Source organism: Rosa rugosa, chromosome 1 (assembly GCF_958449725.1).
Source record: "Rosa rugosa chromosome 1, drRosRugo1.1, whole genome shotgun sequence".
Classification (NCBI taxonomy): domain Eukaryota; kingdom Viridiplantae; phylum Streptophyta; class Magnoliopsida; order Rosales; family Rosaceae; genus Rosa; species Rosa rugosa.
The window spans coordinates 56007565-56024598 of record NC_084820.1 but is presented as its reverse complement, the minus strand read 5'-3'; the positions used below and the strand labels follow the sequence as shown (position 1 = coordinate 56024598).

At 39.1% G+C, this 17034-nt stretch overlaps 2 protein-coding genes across 2 annotated transcripts; one reads left to right on the top strand and one right to left on the bottom strand.

Annotated features, from left to right (window-relative positions):
* Positions 1–3080: 3080 nt before the first annotated feature.
* LOC133725572 (triacylglycerol lipase OBL1-like) lies at positions 3081–9104 on the bottom strand. The gene is given in 7 exon segments (XM_062152862.1): positions 3081–3753; positions 4101–4837; positions 4945–4978; positions 5081–5153; positions 5155–5329; positions 5700–8710; positions 8798–9104. Coding segments are annotated over 6 exon segments (1647 nt in total). The 5' UTR covers positions 6076–8710; positions 8798–9104; the 3' UTR covers positions 3081–3501.
* On the top strand, positions 8135–9007 carry LOC133730957 (uncharacterized). The gene is made up of 2 exons (XM_062158453.1): positions 8135–8153; positions 8307–9007. The coding sequence occupies exons 1-2, from the start codon at positions 8135–8137 to the stop codon at positions 9005–9007; spliced, it is 720 nt and encodes a 239-aa protein (XP_062014437.1).
* Positions 9105–17034: the final 7930 nt, after the last annotated feature.

Below are 17034 nucleotides of genomic sequence, written 5' to 3'. Positions count from 1 at the left end.
TATCTAAATATCATCAGAAAAAAAAAAGTGAGAACTTCTCGGACCTAGGGTTTGCGCCTCCTGTCTCTAGGGTTTTCTGCAGCGCCAGTTGCCGGCTTCAGCGGGTGCTTGTCACCTTGTTCTCGTCACCATGAACTGTCTGGTTTGGAACTGTCAAGGGATCGTGAATAACAGCACTCGATATGCCCTCAAGTCGTTGATTCAAAAGCATAAGGCGTGCTTAGTCTTTCTCAGCGAGACTCACTGCACTAAGCAGCACCACCAGTCGCTCTTACGGTCAGTTGGACTCTCTCAAATTGCTCACTTTGATCGTGTGGACAGAGCAGGAGGTTTGGCTTTGATGTGGGACGCCTCTATCACAGTCAATGTCATAAGGGTTGATCGCTACTTCATTGACGCTTTGGTGAAGGGTCCCGACGATGTGGAATGGCGTTTTACAGGTTTCTATGGGCACCCGGAGACCGGTCAACGTCACCTTTCTTGGGACTTGCTTCGTTCTTTAGTTCGGAACCCGCGGGAGAGGTGGGTTGTTGCTGGGGACTTTAATGAGATTTTGGAGTTGGGGGAGAAGTCAGGTGGCAGGCTACGGAGTATGGGACAGATGCAGGCTTTCCGGCAAGCATTGACTGATTGCTATCTGGAAGATATGGGGGCAGCTGGAGGTCTGTTCACTTGGTGTGATTTTGGTACAAAAGAGAGGCTGGACAGATGTACTGCTTCTTCGGCGTGGCCGGCTGACTTTGGTTTTTCAAGAGTAGTGCATTTGCACCCTAGCCGATCGGACCATGTCCCTCTTTTATTGGAAGTTCGCCGTAATCCACCAATGCATGAGAGACGAAGAAGGCAGTTTCGATTTGAGAAGATGTGGTGTTCTCATGAAGGATTTGCACAGAAAGTGGAGGAAGCCTGGAGTGAGCCATATACCGGTGACCCTATGTTGTACCTCTGTAGGAAAATTAAGGGTGTTGGCCACCAACTCCTGTCTTGGGATCGAACGGTGTTCCAGAACCGTAGGAATGAGGTGGATGCAATTCGGGCTCAACTCAATGCCTTGTTACAAAAACCGTTTGATCCGGCTGATCACGAGGCCAAGTTGCAGCTGTCTAAGAAGCTGAATGAGTTAATGTCTATGGATGAAACTTATTGGCGCCAAAGGTCAAGAGCGATTTGGCTCAAGGAGGGCAACAGGAATACCAAGTATTTTCATAAACGAGCCTCCAATCGACGTCAGAAGAATAGGATTAAAGGGCTTTTTGATCAAGTTGGCCGATGGCAGGAGTCTCCCCTAGGGATTGAGAAAGTTATTTTGGAGTATTTTCAGTCGGTGTTTAGGTCCCAACCTTCTAACATGGCAGCTCAGGATTTGGTTCTCCAGGCTATCTCTCCTAGAGTTACGGAGGCTATGAATGTTTCTCTATTGGCCCCTTATACTATGGTGGAAGTTCGGGAAGCGTTCTTCCAAATGCATCCATCCAAAGCTCCGGGGCCGGATGGCATGTCACCTTTTTTCTTCCAGAAATATTGGGATTTGGTTGGGAATGAGGTTAGCAATGCGGTTATATCGTTGTTGACTAACTTGGAGATGCCTCCGGACTTAAATTTTACCCATGTAGTGTTGATACCAAAACTCAAGGAAGTGACGACTATGTCACATTTGAGACCCATTGCTTTGTGTAATGTGTTGTATAAGATTGCTTCAAAGGTGGTGGCTAACAGGTTAAAGCTTTTTTTGCCGGCCATTATCTCTCCCCAACAGAGTGCGTTTGTGCCTGACAGGTTAATTTCTGACAATACTCTGGTGGCCTCGGAGGTGGCCCATTATATGCATAAGCTCAAGAGGGGTCAAGAAGGCTTTTTGGCCCTCAAATTAGATATTAGCAAGGCCTATGACAGATTAGAGTGGAGCTTTCTACGTCGGATCATGTTAAAGATGGGCTTTGCGGCGCAATGGGTTGATCTGATTATGTTCTTCCTTTCCACGGTACGCTATTCTTTTCTTATTAATGGTGCTCCTAAGGGTTTCATTGCTCCTCAACGGGGATTAAGGCAAGGGGATCCTATTTCGCCTTATTTATTCCTACTTTGTGCTGAGGGTCTATCTGCTCTTATATCTCATGCGGTCTCGAGTGGAGATTGGCAGGGTCTCCGAATTTGTGATGGGGCACCAACGATTAGCCATCTACTTTTTGCTGATGATAGTATGCTCTATTCTTTTGCTAGCCCTGAGGACTGTCTTAAGATTCGATATTTGCTTGATATCTATGAGAAAGCGTCCGGACAGCAGGTGAACCTACAAAAAAGTAATGTGGTGTTTAGTGGTAGTGTTCTTCCCCATCTACGTGCCAATATGGCTCAAATTTTGGGCGTGCAGGTGGTGTCTAAACATGAGAAGTATTTGGGTATCCCAACTTTGGTGGGTCGATCCAAAACTGCGACCTTTGCTTTTTTAAAAGATAAATTATCTAAGAAGCTGACAGGGTGGAGATCTAAGTTATTGAGCAGTGCAGGTCGAGAGATTTTAATAAAGGTGGTGGCTCAAGCTATGCCTCTCTACACTATGAATTGTTACCTCCTTCCTCAATCTCTTATTCAGGAACTTCATCAACTATGTGCTCAATTTTGGTGGGGGAGTACGGAGGACAAGTGGGCCATGCATTGGCGTGCATGGGATGATTTATGCAAACCAAAGAGTATGGGCGGCATGGGATTCCGGCATTTATTTGCTTTTAATTTGGCGATGTTGGCAAAACAAGGATGGCGATTAGTTCAAAATCCAGATTCGTTAATTGGGCAACTGTTGAAAGCTATTTATTTTCCCCATTGTAGTTTACAATAAAAACGAATTTGTTCATTTCTATACTACACTAGTGATAACGAATTTGTTTGCAATAAAAACATTGATAACGAATTATGTTGTATAGTTGCAAATTCATTATGTTGTTTTTATTGCAAATAGTTTCTTACAAGCTTTTGAACAAATTCGTTGTCAATGTTGTAATTTTTGTTTAACTATATGTAAATAGTGTAAATGAATATGGTAACTTTTGTTCTCAATGTTGTAATTTTGGTTCAAATACTTGTAAATTTTTGTTCAAATAGTTGTAAATGAGGATATCTCATACCCACCAGTACATTAGCTTGTCTCCATACAATAAAAACAAACTATATATAGAGCGAGCAACTGCAACTATACTACACTCTTTGTTTGCAAGAAACTTCCCAAACATATGTAACTTCACCAAGACACTTAATTCCGCAGCTAGGCATGGCTCTCCCGAAGAAAACCAGCTACATATTCCTTTCACCTTACGTTTTATTTCCATTTTATTTGCACAGCGTACTTTACGTCTATTTTCTGGATCATCTTCATCTAATATAAGATGACCAAGTACTACCATCACAATGTTCTGATCACACCCACCACATACACCGCAAGGGTCAGGCAGCAGTGTATATGCATGCTCTGCTGCCTCGTACATTTAACTTTGTATCATCACTCTTTTAATAACTTTGGACGAGCCGTTCCTTTCCAAGCCTCACCGAGTTAACATAATTTGTAGGGGAATGTGCAGCGAAACCAGGAAGAACAAGTCCTACCATCCTTAGCAGAATGGAAAACCACCCTTCTTTGTACTCTGGTCCATATACGTACCCCATTGTAAAACTTCTTAGTAGCTCCCAAGCAGCAGTCAGATACAATGGTATTAGAAATCTCAGTCCAAGGAAATTTCTGTTTGGCTCCTCCTTAGTTACCTTCAAATATACACATGTCAAAGAAGAAAATGAGTCAGTACTAGAAGATGATGAAACATGAAAAAGTTTAACAGACGTAACATGATTCAAACCCATAATGGGAGATGCATTCCCCCATTAATTTGCAACGATTTAATACTATCCCCTGGAGAAAATGAACTATTATACTCTATGATACCATCATACCATGTTCCAAATGAACCAATTTACAGCTATAAAGATTGACAAAGATGTGCCAGTGTCACATTAATAAGCATGCTAATGTTTGATGTAAATTGTAAGAAAAGGGGTACTGCAAGCAAAAAATTAATTAATCCAAGTGTACAGCCAATGACTTGAAAACGTACATGTTCATTGTATAGGCTGTCGTAGTAAAGGCAGACTCCGAAATGTTTAAACAAGAAGGTTCTGTCATCATAAGGCAACCTGGGGACAAGATCGTTGGAGTAGACAACCCTGAAGTACTTTTGGACCGGCTTATTCAGATGGACTTCCATGTACCTCCCCAGCTGTCTATTCCCTATCCTTGGCTGTCCAAATGTATATATGCCCAACAACCTATCCATCAACTCCATCTCCTCATGCAACACCAGCACACAAGGGAACAATATCGCAAGTGCCCCACCTAGACTATGCCCTGTAACAACGAATTTTGCATTTTTGTGCTCCTCTAGTAAGCTCTTGAGCTTTTTTCTTACAGCATAGTATGCACTCTTCTCTACCATATCTGGTGGAACTATCTTGATGCCAATAGAGGATAGTGCTTTAATACCTTCTGAAGGCCTTTTGCTACCATCAACACCTTTTTGAGGGGTGAGCTTGTGTTTCTCTTGAAGTTGATTGTATACGAGAATTCGATTGTAGAAGGTTACAACATCAGTTCTGTTGCCCAAGCCTAAGGCTTCCAAGAATCCCATGTGTACTTTACCCAATTCTGGAATTTCATACCAAGAGTAGTCAAAATCAGTACTCCAATCATCAGCATCAAAAGGTTCTGTCCCCCGGAAACTTACCAATACGAAATTTGCATCTTTAGGCTTGTCACAAAGTATGAACACTTGGGTGGACATCTGCTTTTGGAAATCTATCAAATCATCATCAATAAAGGAGAAGAGAGATTAACTGGAGTTCCAAAACTTAAAACCTTAAAATTTTGATGACCAAAGTCATATTTCAAGATGTAATTCTTACCATTCCAGCAATCATAAAAGTCCACAAAATGCATCTGTTTTCATCATCGAAATTAAACTAGTTAGTATGTATGATGACTGATTAACTGAAAGTTTATTTCCAAGTAGATATCAGAAGAGTTGTTACAATAGCTTGCCTTCCAATGGTCAATGACGATTTCTCTAACGACTTTGGCATTCTCATATGCTAACTTGGAAGCCATGATACAGGTCCATAAGAGCCCTGTTCCCTAGTTCTCCCTTTATACTTGTTTCTTCAGAATAAACAAAAGCAACAATGTCTTCTGCTAATCTTTCACTCTTCTTGTACAGATTTATCCGCCCATCTAAATGACCAATTGTACTTATGAAAGTCTCCGTCCCCCTCTGCGGCACCTCCACCGTCCCTGCTTCCCCAATTACCATTACAATAACCAAGTATCACACTTGTAATAAGAAAAAGTCTACCTCTACCGTGCATTAACATATCAATACATTAGGGATAAACTCTGATCTACTTAATGTACCGACACACATTAGATGAACCATGTAACTAATTGCCTTTGTAGGTAGGCCTATAATTTATTCAACATAAATAATATTCCATTCACCATGGTCAATCTCCGACTATAGCAAGCAAAGTGACAGAGGCATGCACAACACAATGACTAGTATGGACAATACACAAGACACCCAAAAGCACACTAAATAACAAAACAATGAAGAAATTATCTAATGGGTAAATTTCATAAAATGACAAATATGAATTTTACTTACCATGAACAACATTGGAGAGTAAGCCAGAGAGGTTTCCATTGAGAGAGAGGAGGTTGAGGATGAAGTCGACCACGTAGCCAGTCCACTCCATAGGCTTCCCAAAAAGAGCTAGGATCTTCCGAGCAATGATGGAAACCACTATCACCCATCTCTGCGCCTCCGCAACGTCGCCCAACACTTGCTCGTCGGAGCCCTCCAGAAACCGAACCCCACTCCCCGTGTCTCCCAACACTGTGTACTTCGCCAGGTCCCGGAGGCCTCCCTTCTCTGGCCGTACGATCAGGTACCTGAACTGATCATCGCCGTCGATATCATGATCGCCGTTTTGATGGTCGAGTCCGTTACTGCTTTGGTTCTCTTGAAACTTTGTAGCCATTGCTCAGGGATTTGATTATTTGTTTGAGAATAAGGAAGTGATCGACTTGACCGAGTATTTATTGTAAGTTGATTTGGAGATGAAAAGCAAAAGATGGGTAGGGGTGCTACGTGGGGATAGAAGGAAGCTGCAAGGTGCGAGTTCTATGGCAATTGGCAGAGCTTTGCTTGTTCTAGTCATCTAGTGTCCATATCCGTTGTGGGTTTTTGGAGGGTTTTGGACTACTCGTTAAAACTAACAAATGTCGTATTCATCATCATGATGGCGTAAAACAAATGTCGTATTCATCATCATGTTGGCGTAAAACAAATGTCGTTTTCATCATCATGATGGCGTATGCCCCAAACGTTACGAGTGGTGCCCTAATGAGAGTTTATGTTTTTCACGTATAGAGTGGCATGGTGCCCTAATGAAGTTTTTTTTTTTTTTTTGTGAAAATAAGAACTTTAATGAAGTTTAGGCTTCGATTACATCTTACACCCTACATACAGGGACGTAGCCAGGAATTGAAAATGGGTTAGGCTAATTTTAGCTGTATAAAAATTTTGCGAATTCAATTTGTCACATAGCATCAATAATTCAATATATAATTACATAAATGCATTAGGGCCTTTGCAGTATTAAGAGAAGATTAGGACCAAATTAAACCCACAAGATGAAGACTTGAAGAGATAAAATCCCCAACCAAACTACTCCAGTGCTCCCTTCCAATTTTCAAAGAACCGTTAGTGTTTTCTCAATAACAAAAGGTGCAGGTTATGAATGCATCAGAAACTTTACAACAACAACACTTATGGAAATATAATTGAAGCAACAAATTATACATAGGTCTAGTGTTAGCGAAACATAATATGATAAAGAAAAAGCGAAAATCAATTTTGAAATCGGATTGAATTAATTCAAGCTAACCTCAGAGATCTCCGCATCACAAATTTGCAATTGACTTCGTCGATCTTAGAAATTACAAAAGTCAGAGTGGAATCCACGAAGTGCTTAGAGGTTTCAGGGACTGAGGGAGTCGCGGCAGCGGGACTACTGTCTACTGGAGTGATTCTCAGACGATCAGACCTACTCTCTAAGGACGAGTAGTCTCCTCGATGGACTGATGGACTTGTATAATTTTTATTTTTATTTGAGCTGATAGCTATACTTAGCAATTTTTTGGGCTAAATCTCCCTTAAGCTATAGCCCAAGTAGCCCTTGCTATGGCTACGTCCCTGCCTAAATATAAATTTCTTATTCAAAATCTCTCAACTCAAAGTAATGCCATGCACAATTCAAATTAACTGTGGTATGGAACCGGTTTCCAATCCTGTATCAATTTGTGAAAATCATTTTAATGTAACATGAACTGAAAAGTTAAATTTTGATGAAAAGAGTCATCATTTACAAGAAAAGATGAACATTATATTGACACTAAAATTTAGACTAATTAGAGACTATACTTTTGTGTTTCTTCACTTGTTTACTTTCGATCTCAAACCAAGCAATAAGCAAAGTAGTGATCAACGTACTGATGACAACTGTGATGGATAACCTTTTAAACCGAACGAGAAAGATTACAAACTAAGGATCGATCCATTCTTCTTTTTGGTTGTTTGCATTTTGTCTCTACGTAACACTCTTAACTGAAATTGGCTGCCATTCATTATTAATGGCGCACATATATATACACAGTGCACACCAAAGAGATCGAACAAACTCGGTGACTGAGAATTAAGGTTGCTTTGCTATCAAGTTAATGTAAAAAGTGGTGGGTGCGTACAATCCAAGTTCAATACTGGAGATTTTGGGATTAGGGTCCCTGGGAATGCGTGGACGTATATACTGAAATTACGTCAAAAAGATCAGGATGAGATAGATCTAGAAATGGTGAAGTTTTCACGTACGTACAAGCTTTGCTTTGTTTGTTTGTTTGGTTCTGGCATGGGACATATTTCCTACAATGCAATGATAATGTTGTTCAAAATCCTTTTTCCCTGTTAGGGATAAGAACACAGTTATACCATCATTGGATGGACTATATAGCTTTACAAGTCTCTCGTGCACATACCGACACATGGGTTGGGAAATGCATGGTATGCCAACTGCCATATTGTACACCTGCATTTTAAGGAATTCGTCGCAATTCCGGCTCCTCTAAAATTATAACTCTATCAGATTCGACAAGCAACAATTCACAACAATTGACAATTGGATACTCACAAGTTTGCAAAAGATTACAAATGCAGTACTTAGGAAAAGCTTTCTTACCTGTGTGAGTTTCCTGTGTTGGGCAATCTGGAAAGCCCGTTGCTCCTTTGTTTATCAACACCAACCAGTATCTCCTACACTTACTCTCCGTTTCGGTCTGAGCCTTGCTTATGAGTTCCTGGAAGCCAACAAGCTTGAATCATTGGAGTCAAATCCAACAAGTTTGAGTCGCCCAATCTGGACTGCTCCTCCCCCCAGTTTTGTTAAGCTGAACTGTGATGCTGCATGGAAAGCCCCTTCTGAAGCAGGTCTCGGTGTGATCATCAGGGATCATACTGGTTCCTTTCTGGGCGGCTCTGCGGTTCCGGCAAAGTGTTCTTCTGCGGCCGTTGCGGAATCTGAAGCAGTGCTTTCTGGGGTCAATCTTGCCATTTCAATGGATCTGAAATTGGTTAAATTTGAGTCTGATGCATTGGAGATCATTTCTGATTTAAGGAACACTTCATCTAGCAGCAATTGGAGAACTTACCCGATTATCCAACAAATCAGAAGACGCTGCACCTTCTTTGATGATTGTTGTTGGGACTGGGTTCCCCGTGAAGCGAACCGAGCTGCTCACCTTGCAGCCTCGCTTGCCAATAGGACGGTGGGTCCACAGCGATGGGCTAACCAGCCACCACCATCCTTGACTCGTGTGCTGAGAAACGATGGGCTGCCATGCCCTCCGGCCAACCTTTGAGCTGTGCCTTTTCTTTTCCTGTTTTCGGGTTCTCCCTTTGTCTATGTCCGTGTTGGATTTAGCTTGGTGTTCAACCTTTCTTTTCTCTGTTTGTATTTGGGCCTTTGCGTTTTGCTGGGCTTTGCCTCTTAATGAATATTTTTCATTCTCCAAAAAAAAAAAAAAAAAAAAAAAAGTTCTGGAAATATTTTAAAATTTTAGATACTTCAAATAATATAAAGGTTAATTAGATGTGTGCCCCATTGGATTAATATCAAAATCATGGATTTGAGTCTAAACTCCCTTAACTTTAGTCATTCTCCATCATAAGAAAGAGAATAAGAACGTATGTTCTTTCTCTCTCAATTTTGATATCTCTTTGATATGTTTCGATTATTGATTTAGCTTAATATATATAGTAAAAGTTATATATTAAACTGTTTGAAGGTTTGAAACTTCCTCTGCGCTACAATGTGTATTCATTTTGATGTAAGTACACAAAAAATGAAAATTGAATCTTGGACTATAGAATAATCCATTAGAAATCATTAGTTGTATAGTTACCATACGTATCAATTAAGAAAAAAATTTATCATGTGACTCGAAGTGGTACCACAATCATCAATACTTATTTAATGAATAACACTAAATCAATTTTCTAATTAACATTACAGAGAAATATGCTTAAACAATAACGAATATCTATTAACAACGAGAACATTAGAGATCGAAATAGTTGGTAACTTAGTACCATATGCATTTCCCATTATGGTGATTATACATTTATACATTTATCGAATGGAAATTTCTCTTCTTTTTCCTTTTGGTTCAATTCAGTTATGGAATGTAACTCTGATATATTCCTCTCTTACTACGCACATGCAAGTGTGTCAGTTGACTAGCTGGGTTCATCGATCAGAGTCATGCATAAAACAACTAAACAGATTCAAGTATCGATATATATGCCACTCTCGATCAGGTCTCGATTAACTATTGTCTTCCTGGCAAGTCTTGATGCTTGAGGATTGCATATATAATAATTTCTCTTTGTCAGAAACAAACATTTTGAACACCATTAAATCCGAAATCTAAACTTTTGAACACCATTAATATGTAGATCTTCCATGCCACTGATCGAATAAACAAGATGCCAGAGTGTTTATGAGGAGGCACCTTCTTTAATCTTTCGTGACACCAATTGCCATGCTTGCATTATCTGATTTTACGACGATAGACCTGGTGATTTGTGGAGAATTATTGGTTTTGGATATAGTGGTGCACTGGTGCCTAGTATTGACTTTGCGATTTGCTCTCTCGACAACCAATGAAGTGGCAATCTTTCAAGGTACTATGGGACAATTGTGGGGATCCAGCGGTGGTGTTCAATTTCGTAAGGCTTTGTTTAGGAGGTTTCTTGCCTGAGTTGCCTCGCTTTGATCCAAATTGTTGTTCGTAATGATATGTTGTGTGGGATACCGTAGCGTTTGACAACGTCGACACAGCTGTAAGTCAGTAACTAGTGGTTGCGCCATACAATGGCCTCATGGTATTCACCAAAGTTGGTCGGAAATTGAAATTGAAAGTGACTCTATCCTATTAGTTGCTGCCCTTACTAGATGTGTGGAGGATTTATCGTAGGTAAGTCGGATTTTGGAGGATTGTAAGGCTCATATGCCTACTTTTCAATTCATCCATATTCGACATGTTTATAGTGAAGCAAATGTTTTAGTTAATAAGTTAGCTCAACTTGCTAAATGTGATGTACTTGATGATATTTGACTCTACGAGGATATTTGTAACTTAGTTTATGAGGCTCGCGATTTAGGTTTTATGTCCCCTCCGAGTCTTTCTATTGCTATAATAAATAATAATGAGCGTGGAGCTGAGTCTCCCAGATAGGCTGAATTTCAAACCCCAATTTAAAAAAAAAAAAAAAAAAAAAAAAAAAGTAACATTATTCTTACCCTTAAGGTTTGAGTTCAACTGAAGAACCCTTCCCTGTTTTGAAACTCAAGTGAGTTGAAGGATTAATATCAACAAAATCCTTAATTAAGTTCTTCCGTTGGACAGATTTAGCATCCCAACCATGACTCCAAGTCTCCACCAGTTTTGGTTTGGATTCAGCTTGATGTTTCTAGCTTGGTTAGGATAAAGGGTTCAAAATTCTTCGAAACTATCGAAATTTTCGTTGAAGTTTCTGTAATTGACATCACTAATATTTGATTATCTTCAAAACTAGTATTTGCGTACCTGAATTGATATTAATCAAATTTTGAATAGACAATGGAAATTTCAATCAAAATTTTCATAAAGTTAATCAAAATTGTCATTGAAATCAAAATTTTAAATTTCAATTAGGTTATCAAAAGAATCAACATTACGCAACTGATGGAGGTTATATATGGAGATGTTGACTTTACCTACGACAAGTTGCAGGAGTTTGTACCCTCGTATAAGTTGTTCGGGTACAGCAAGTATTGCAGCTTCATCAAGTCAGAAGGGGATCGAGCGTCCTCCAAACGTACACTTTTTTCAACAACAGTGTCTTCCGCATGACGGTTAGGGTTCCTTGACCATCTCTTTTTCATTCTCCTTCCTCCTTAATCTACTATGTGATTTTCCTTTTTCCCATCCCCTTGCATATGTGGGCCTCAGAATTCGCACCAATACGTAGACGACACCCAAGTTATTGCAATGAGCCAACGATGATTCACACACAATTGACAATTCCAGTAACCCAGTCGGTCGAATGGAGCTGAGTCACGTAAAGCGACACCGACCACCGACAAGAGTGATTGGAGCCTTGGAGGAGGAGGCCAACATCACATTTCATATTATATGCCATATATCATATTTCATAATTTCATATTCCATGTGAGTGTGAGTGAGTGCTGTCCTGTCTCCATGCAAGCTTGGACTTTCTGCTGTTAATTACGTAAAACACACACAAAGTCGTATTCTCCAACTCCATTTCTTACTCATTGATTAATGAAACCCTATCTTTAGTCGTCACACATTACTAAAATGAATTAGATTAGTGGTTTATTAAGGAAAGGGATAGTGACTACTTTGATTAATGCCTTTAATGGTATGCCTGTATGCGTCAAACAGAAGCAGACGGCAGGCAAAAAATTGACACATGCTCCACCAGTAACACACACAATTCCTTCGTCGTTCTTTATGCTTGTCTTTATTTCCAATAAGTTTATGTATCAAATGCTTGCCACTATCATCATTAGTATTCGTAGATTCTGATTATGATATCGCAAACCTAGCTACCCTTCTGAAGTCAAAATCAAATTAATATTTGTGTTATTGTAATTAGCTTAGTGATTATGACGAGAGCTTTTCCTTGGAGAAATTAGATATCTCTAAGAATCATATCTCTAATTAACAGAGTATATATATGTCGCATACATTAACATGTATGTTGTACAATACATGTAAGGTTATCCGTCTCTTTATCAATTGTCAATAACAATATGTTGGAAACACACAGAGCATAAGTGTAAATTTAACAGCTACACTTGCTGTATAATACTCGATATAAGTTGTTTATGTTTTTGTCTCAATTTATACTACTACATGTGGAAGAGCGTGTTTAGTTATATTTTATATTTTTTTACGACATCAAGAATCAAGTACGATCAAACAATGCAAAATGAAGTGGTGTTACCGTGTTAGGTTAGTGGTTAGAGCACCACTATCTAAAATCGAAGTCATGGTTCGAGTCACCATGGGGGTAGGAGTGAAACGCAAAACGCAATACTAATTTTCATAACAAAATAATAATTAAAATATTGTCATATCGAGACATTGCAATAGAGTTTTATCTTTAACCAAAAGTGGAAAATAAACTCTAGCTAATTAACTATATCATCATACAACACACATACATTAGAAGGATTAAATTCAGTTTACCCCCCCCTGAGGTTTGGGGGTAATTTCATGTTAGTCACTGTCCTCTCAATTTAATCAGTTTACCCCTCGAGCTTTTCAATTCTCCTCAACCGTGTCCATTCCGTCCAATTTGGACGTTAAGTCTGAAAAAAAAGTCACTTTAAGGGCTAAAATTGTCATTTTAAGGAAAAAAAACACCATGACAAAAAAAAATTCTTTTTTTTTTTCTCTCTCATTGAAGAAGAATAATTTTTTTTTAAATTGTCATTTCAAGGAAAAAAGACACCATGACAAAAAAATAATTCTTCTTCTTTTTTTTTTGGTCATGGTTTTTTTTTATTTTTTTAATTCTCTCTCATTGAAGAAGAAGGAGAAGAGAATTAAAAAAAAAAAGGGGTGTTTCTAAATGTACCCAGCAAATTTCTATGTAGACCCAGCAAGTAAAAATTATTTCTATATTTCCAATTTTACCCCTATTGTTGGAAAAATGCTCAGCCAGCAGTCCTCAACTCCTCACCTGAGTCATTCATTCATTCTCTTACAAAAACGTTTTTGCCTCTTCAAAAAGGAGAGCCCTTTCTCTCTCTAAAGTCCAAAGCTTGAGACTTTCTCTCTGACTCGAGAAAGTCCAAAGCCTTCAACTTTTCAAGCCACGAAGAACACAAGCAGAATTGTTAGAATTGAAGGACCCAGACGGCCCTTCATGGATGAATTGAGGATCGATTACAAAAAGTTGTCTTCTAATTTGTCGGGAAACAATGGTTTTGATAAAATAAAAAATTAAAACCCCAAATTCAAAAACTACCTGAATCCCCAGCGTGCCCATTCAAATTCACGGTTCTCGCACCCTCCACATCCATCGCCTTTATCACAAACAAACCCTTCTTCGTCTTCAAGCTATCTCCACAACCGCCTTCGCGAAAGTTCACAAAACCCAGCTTCGAACAAGACGACGACGTTTCGAGCCCAGTGCTCAGGGCAGGCGAGGATGCCCATTGCAACCGACTGGCATTCATATCTCATAAAACCCAATTCCACAACAATTCAACACAACGGAATAAAAGGTGGGTGAAAATTCTGGATTTGGGTTTGAAAAGAGAAGGCAATGAAAACGAAAGGGTAATGAGTGTGAAAGAGGAGTGAGAACGTAGAGATTGAGAGAGAGGAGTTGGAAGTTGTCAGCGACGGTCGGCGTACCGGTGCTGGGTTCAAATAAGGGTAAAATTGGAAATTAGTGGGCAATTGTTTTGTAGCTGGGTGTATTAAGAAATTTGCTGGGTACATTTAGAAACACCCAAAAAAAACCATGACAAAAAAAAATCTTCTTCTTCAATGAGAGAGAAATAAAAAAATTAAAAAAAACCATGACAAAAAAAAAAAGAATTTTTTTTTGTCATGGTGTTTTTTTTCCTTGAAATGACAATCTAAAAAAAAATTATTCTTCTTCTTCTTCAATGAGAGAGAATTAAAAAAAAAAAAAACTATGACCAAAAACAAATTCTTCTTCTTCAATGAGAGAGAAATAAAAAATAAAAAAAACCATGACAAAAAAAAATAAGAAATTTTTTTTTATCATGGTTTTTTTTCTTTGAAATGACAATTTTAGCCCTTAAAGTGGGCTTTTTTGTCAAACTTAACGTCCAAATTGGACGGAATGGACACGGTTGAAGAAAATTGAAAAGCTCGAGGGGTAAACTGATTAAATTGAGAGGACAGAGACTAACATGAAATTACCCCCAAACCTCAGGGGGGTAAACTGAATTTAATCCTTAAAAGGAAATGGCCGTCATTAAGAGTTCATATATATCTGTGTGGTTTCTAGTACTATTGACAATGATCGATAATCTGCTAAATCATATCAGACTTACACATATGACTTGTCACAAATCATAGTTAAGAAATACATTAATGTGATTCATGTGTTTTATGCTATAAGCATGAATAGATCATATAAAGTCTATATCAAGATATATGACATATAAGCATAGAGACGTGAAACCTCTATAATTAATAGGGTTTTTATTGATAAAGCGATTTCCACCTAATATCATTGTCCTTTTTTGCTTGTTTCTTGAAGGAACGAAAGCTTTTATTTATTAAGGGAAAGAGTAAAACTGAAACCCAGAGGCAACAAGTACTAGGCACCAATAAAAACCTCTCAATAAGGAAATTAAAATAGACCAAACAACATGAGGAGAAACTGTGATGTCTTATTAGTTATTAGCACACTTACATCCCTCGGTTACACGTCTTGAAAAAGAATTTTGATCCATTCTTACTTAAACGCTTCCTTTGTATTTGGTTTTGGTGACTTAAGATCGAGCGGTGAGTATGGTTATGTGTTGTAAAAAACTCGTAATTCAAAAGATTATTTTCACCTCGATCTATTTGACAACTGTGGAACAACCAACAATAGGACCATCAGACCATGCACACCATAACCAAAGCAATCAAGATAAAGGAGGCGAATTATAATTTTGGTTTCTGTAGGAAGGAAAGAAATTATATCACAATCATATATAGTTGTGTTTGTTGCAAGGGATCGGAAAGACAATTTTCAAACTTATCAAGTCTATCTTACGTTTATGTTAGGTCGGATATGGTTTAATCGTTACCAAACCAAATCCTTAGATATTTAGAAATCAGTTTTGTCCAAATATGTCACAGTCTGCTAGGTATTAGAAGACCAAATCATATGTTGTTAAAGTTTTACACATAATTATTTTGAAATGATCATTGAAGGAAAAAAAAGAAAAAAAATAAAAGAGAGATCCTTGAGATAATGACTTGCTCATTTTGTTTCATTTCACTTACCACCTAAATCCAAATGATAATTAGACTATATCCCAAGAGAAAAATTGAGAGACTAATTGGAGTTTACATTTGGTCTACTCGCTCAATTTCTCGTACTATTTATTTTAGTATTGCTAGATGCTATATAAAGTTCGAATATCTTCACCCCAAATATAACTAACAAATATAAATTATTGTTACTAAGTCTCGAAGACGGACGAACGAGAGAAAGGCTCCAAAAAACCCGGCGTCTCTTGGTCTAGGGTTTTGAAAAATCGGCTCGTCCGGTGGCGTTCGGAATCGGTACGGGCTTGCCTTGCCGCTGATGAGTCGCTGCCGGACGGGTATTGATAGCTACTTTGCTCAGATTGTTCTAGAGAGTGGCTTCGGCTCAAGGGACAGATGGCTGTCTGGTTGGGTGAGCATCAGATGCAGGCTCTATGCGTGGTGGTTGGGTTGTGCTAGGATGGCTTGAGCGGCGGCGTGGGTTCTGCAGATCTAGTGACGGCGGCGTGGGTTGAATGGACTGAGCGACGGTTTAGTTCCCAGGGGCTTTGCGGAGGCGAGGTTTTTCTGGCTGATTCGACGTCGACTTGGTGGCTGTAGGATTGTGCGACGACGTAGACAGGTGTGGGACGCGGGATTCCAGCCGGCGAGGACGTGGGTCGGCGCGGTTGGATGAGGCGGAGGTGCTCCACGACCACTGCGCATTTTTTGGAGATAGATTTGGGCTTGCTGCAGGCAACCTACTGGACTTGAGTTTGGGCTTTCTTTTGGAGCAGCTGGGCTTCGACTTTGGGCTAGGGTTTTGGCCTTGGCCCATACTATGTTATTGTAGTTATAGTCTATTTTACATTATTGTTCCGTTTTCTGGGACAGTTTAGACACCTTTGTGCATCTCGTTTTTGCATTTGGTCTGGTCTTGCCGACTTAATTCTCAGTGGATCTAGTTGTACACCAATTGAGGTCTCTAGGCAACTAGATTTATTGGTTAAGAGTAGGTTGGGAGGGCCGGATCTTTCTAGCACCTCCGGCGTAGTACCAAAAGGGGATCCCGCTATGTCTACGTATTGAAGGAAAAATAATACGTTCATTAAGTGGAATGACCTGTATTATTAGACAAGGAATATGCTTCCAGGTAATTACGTTCAACCAACTGAATCTAAATTGCAAAGTTTTTCTTCAGCCTTGCATAATACATTCTTATTATTTATGGGTGAGTGTTCTTTCAATACAGTTATCTAAAATACATTATATTAAGAGTTCATACCATTGATTATGCGTGTGTCTACATTTGTCTAGCCCCTCTGGTTAGTCTTATCAAACAATTGATTTTGAACTATACTCCAATTTTT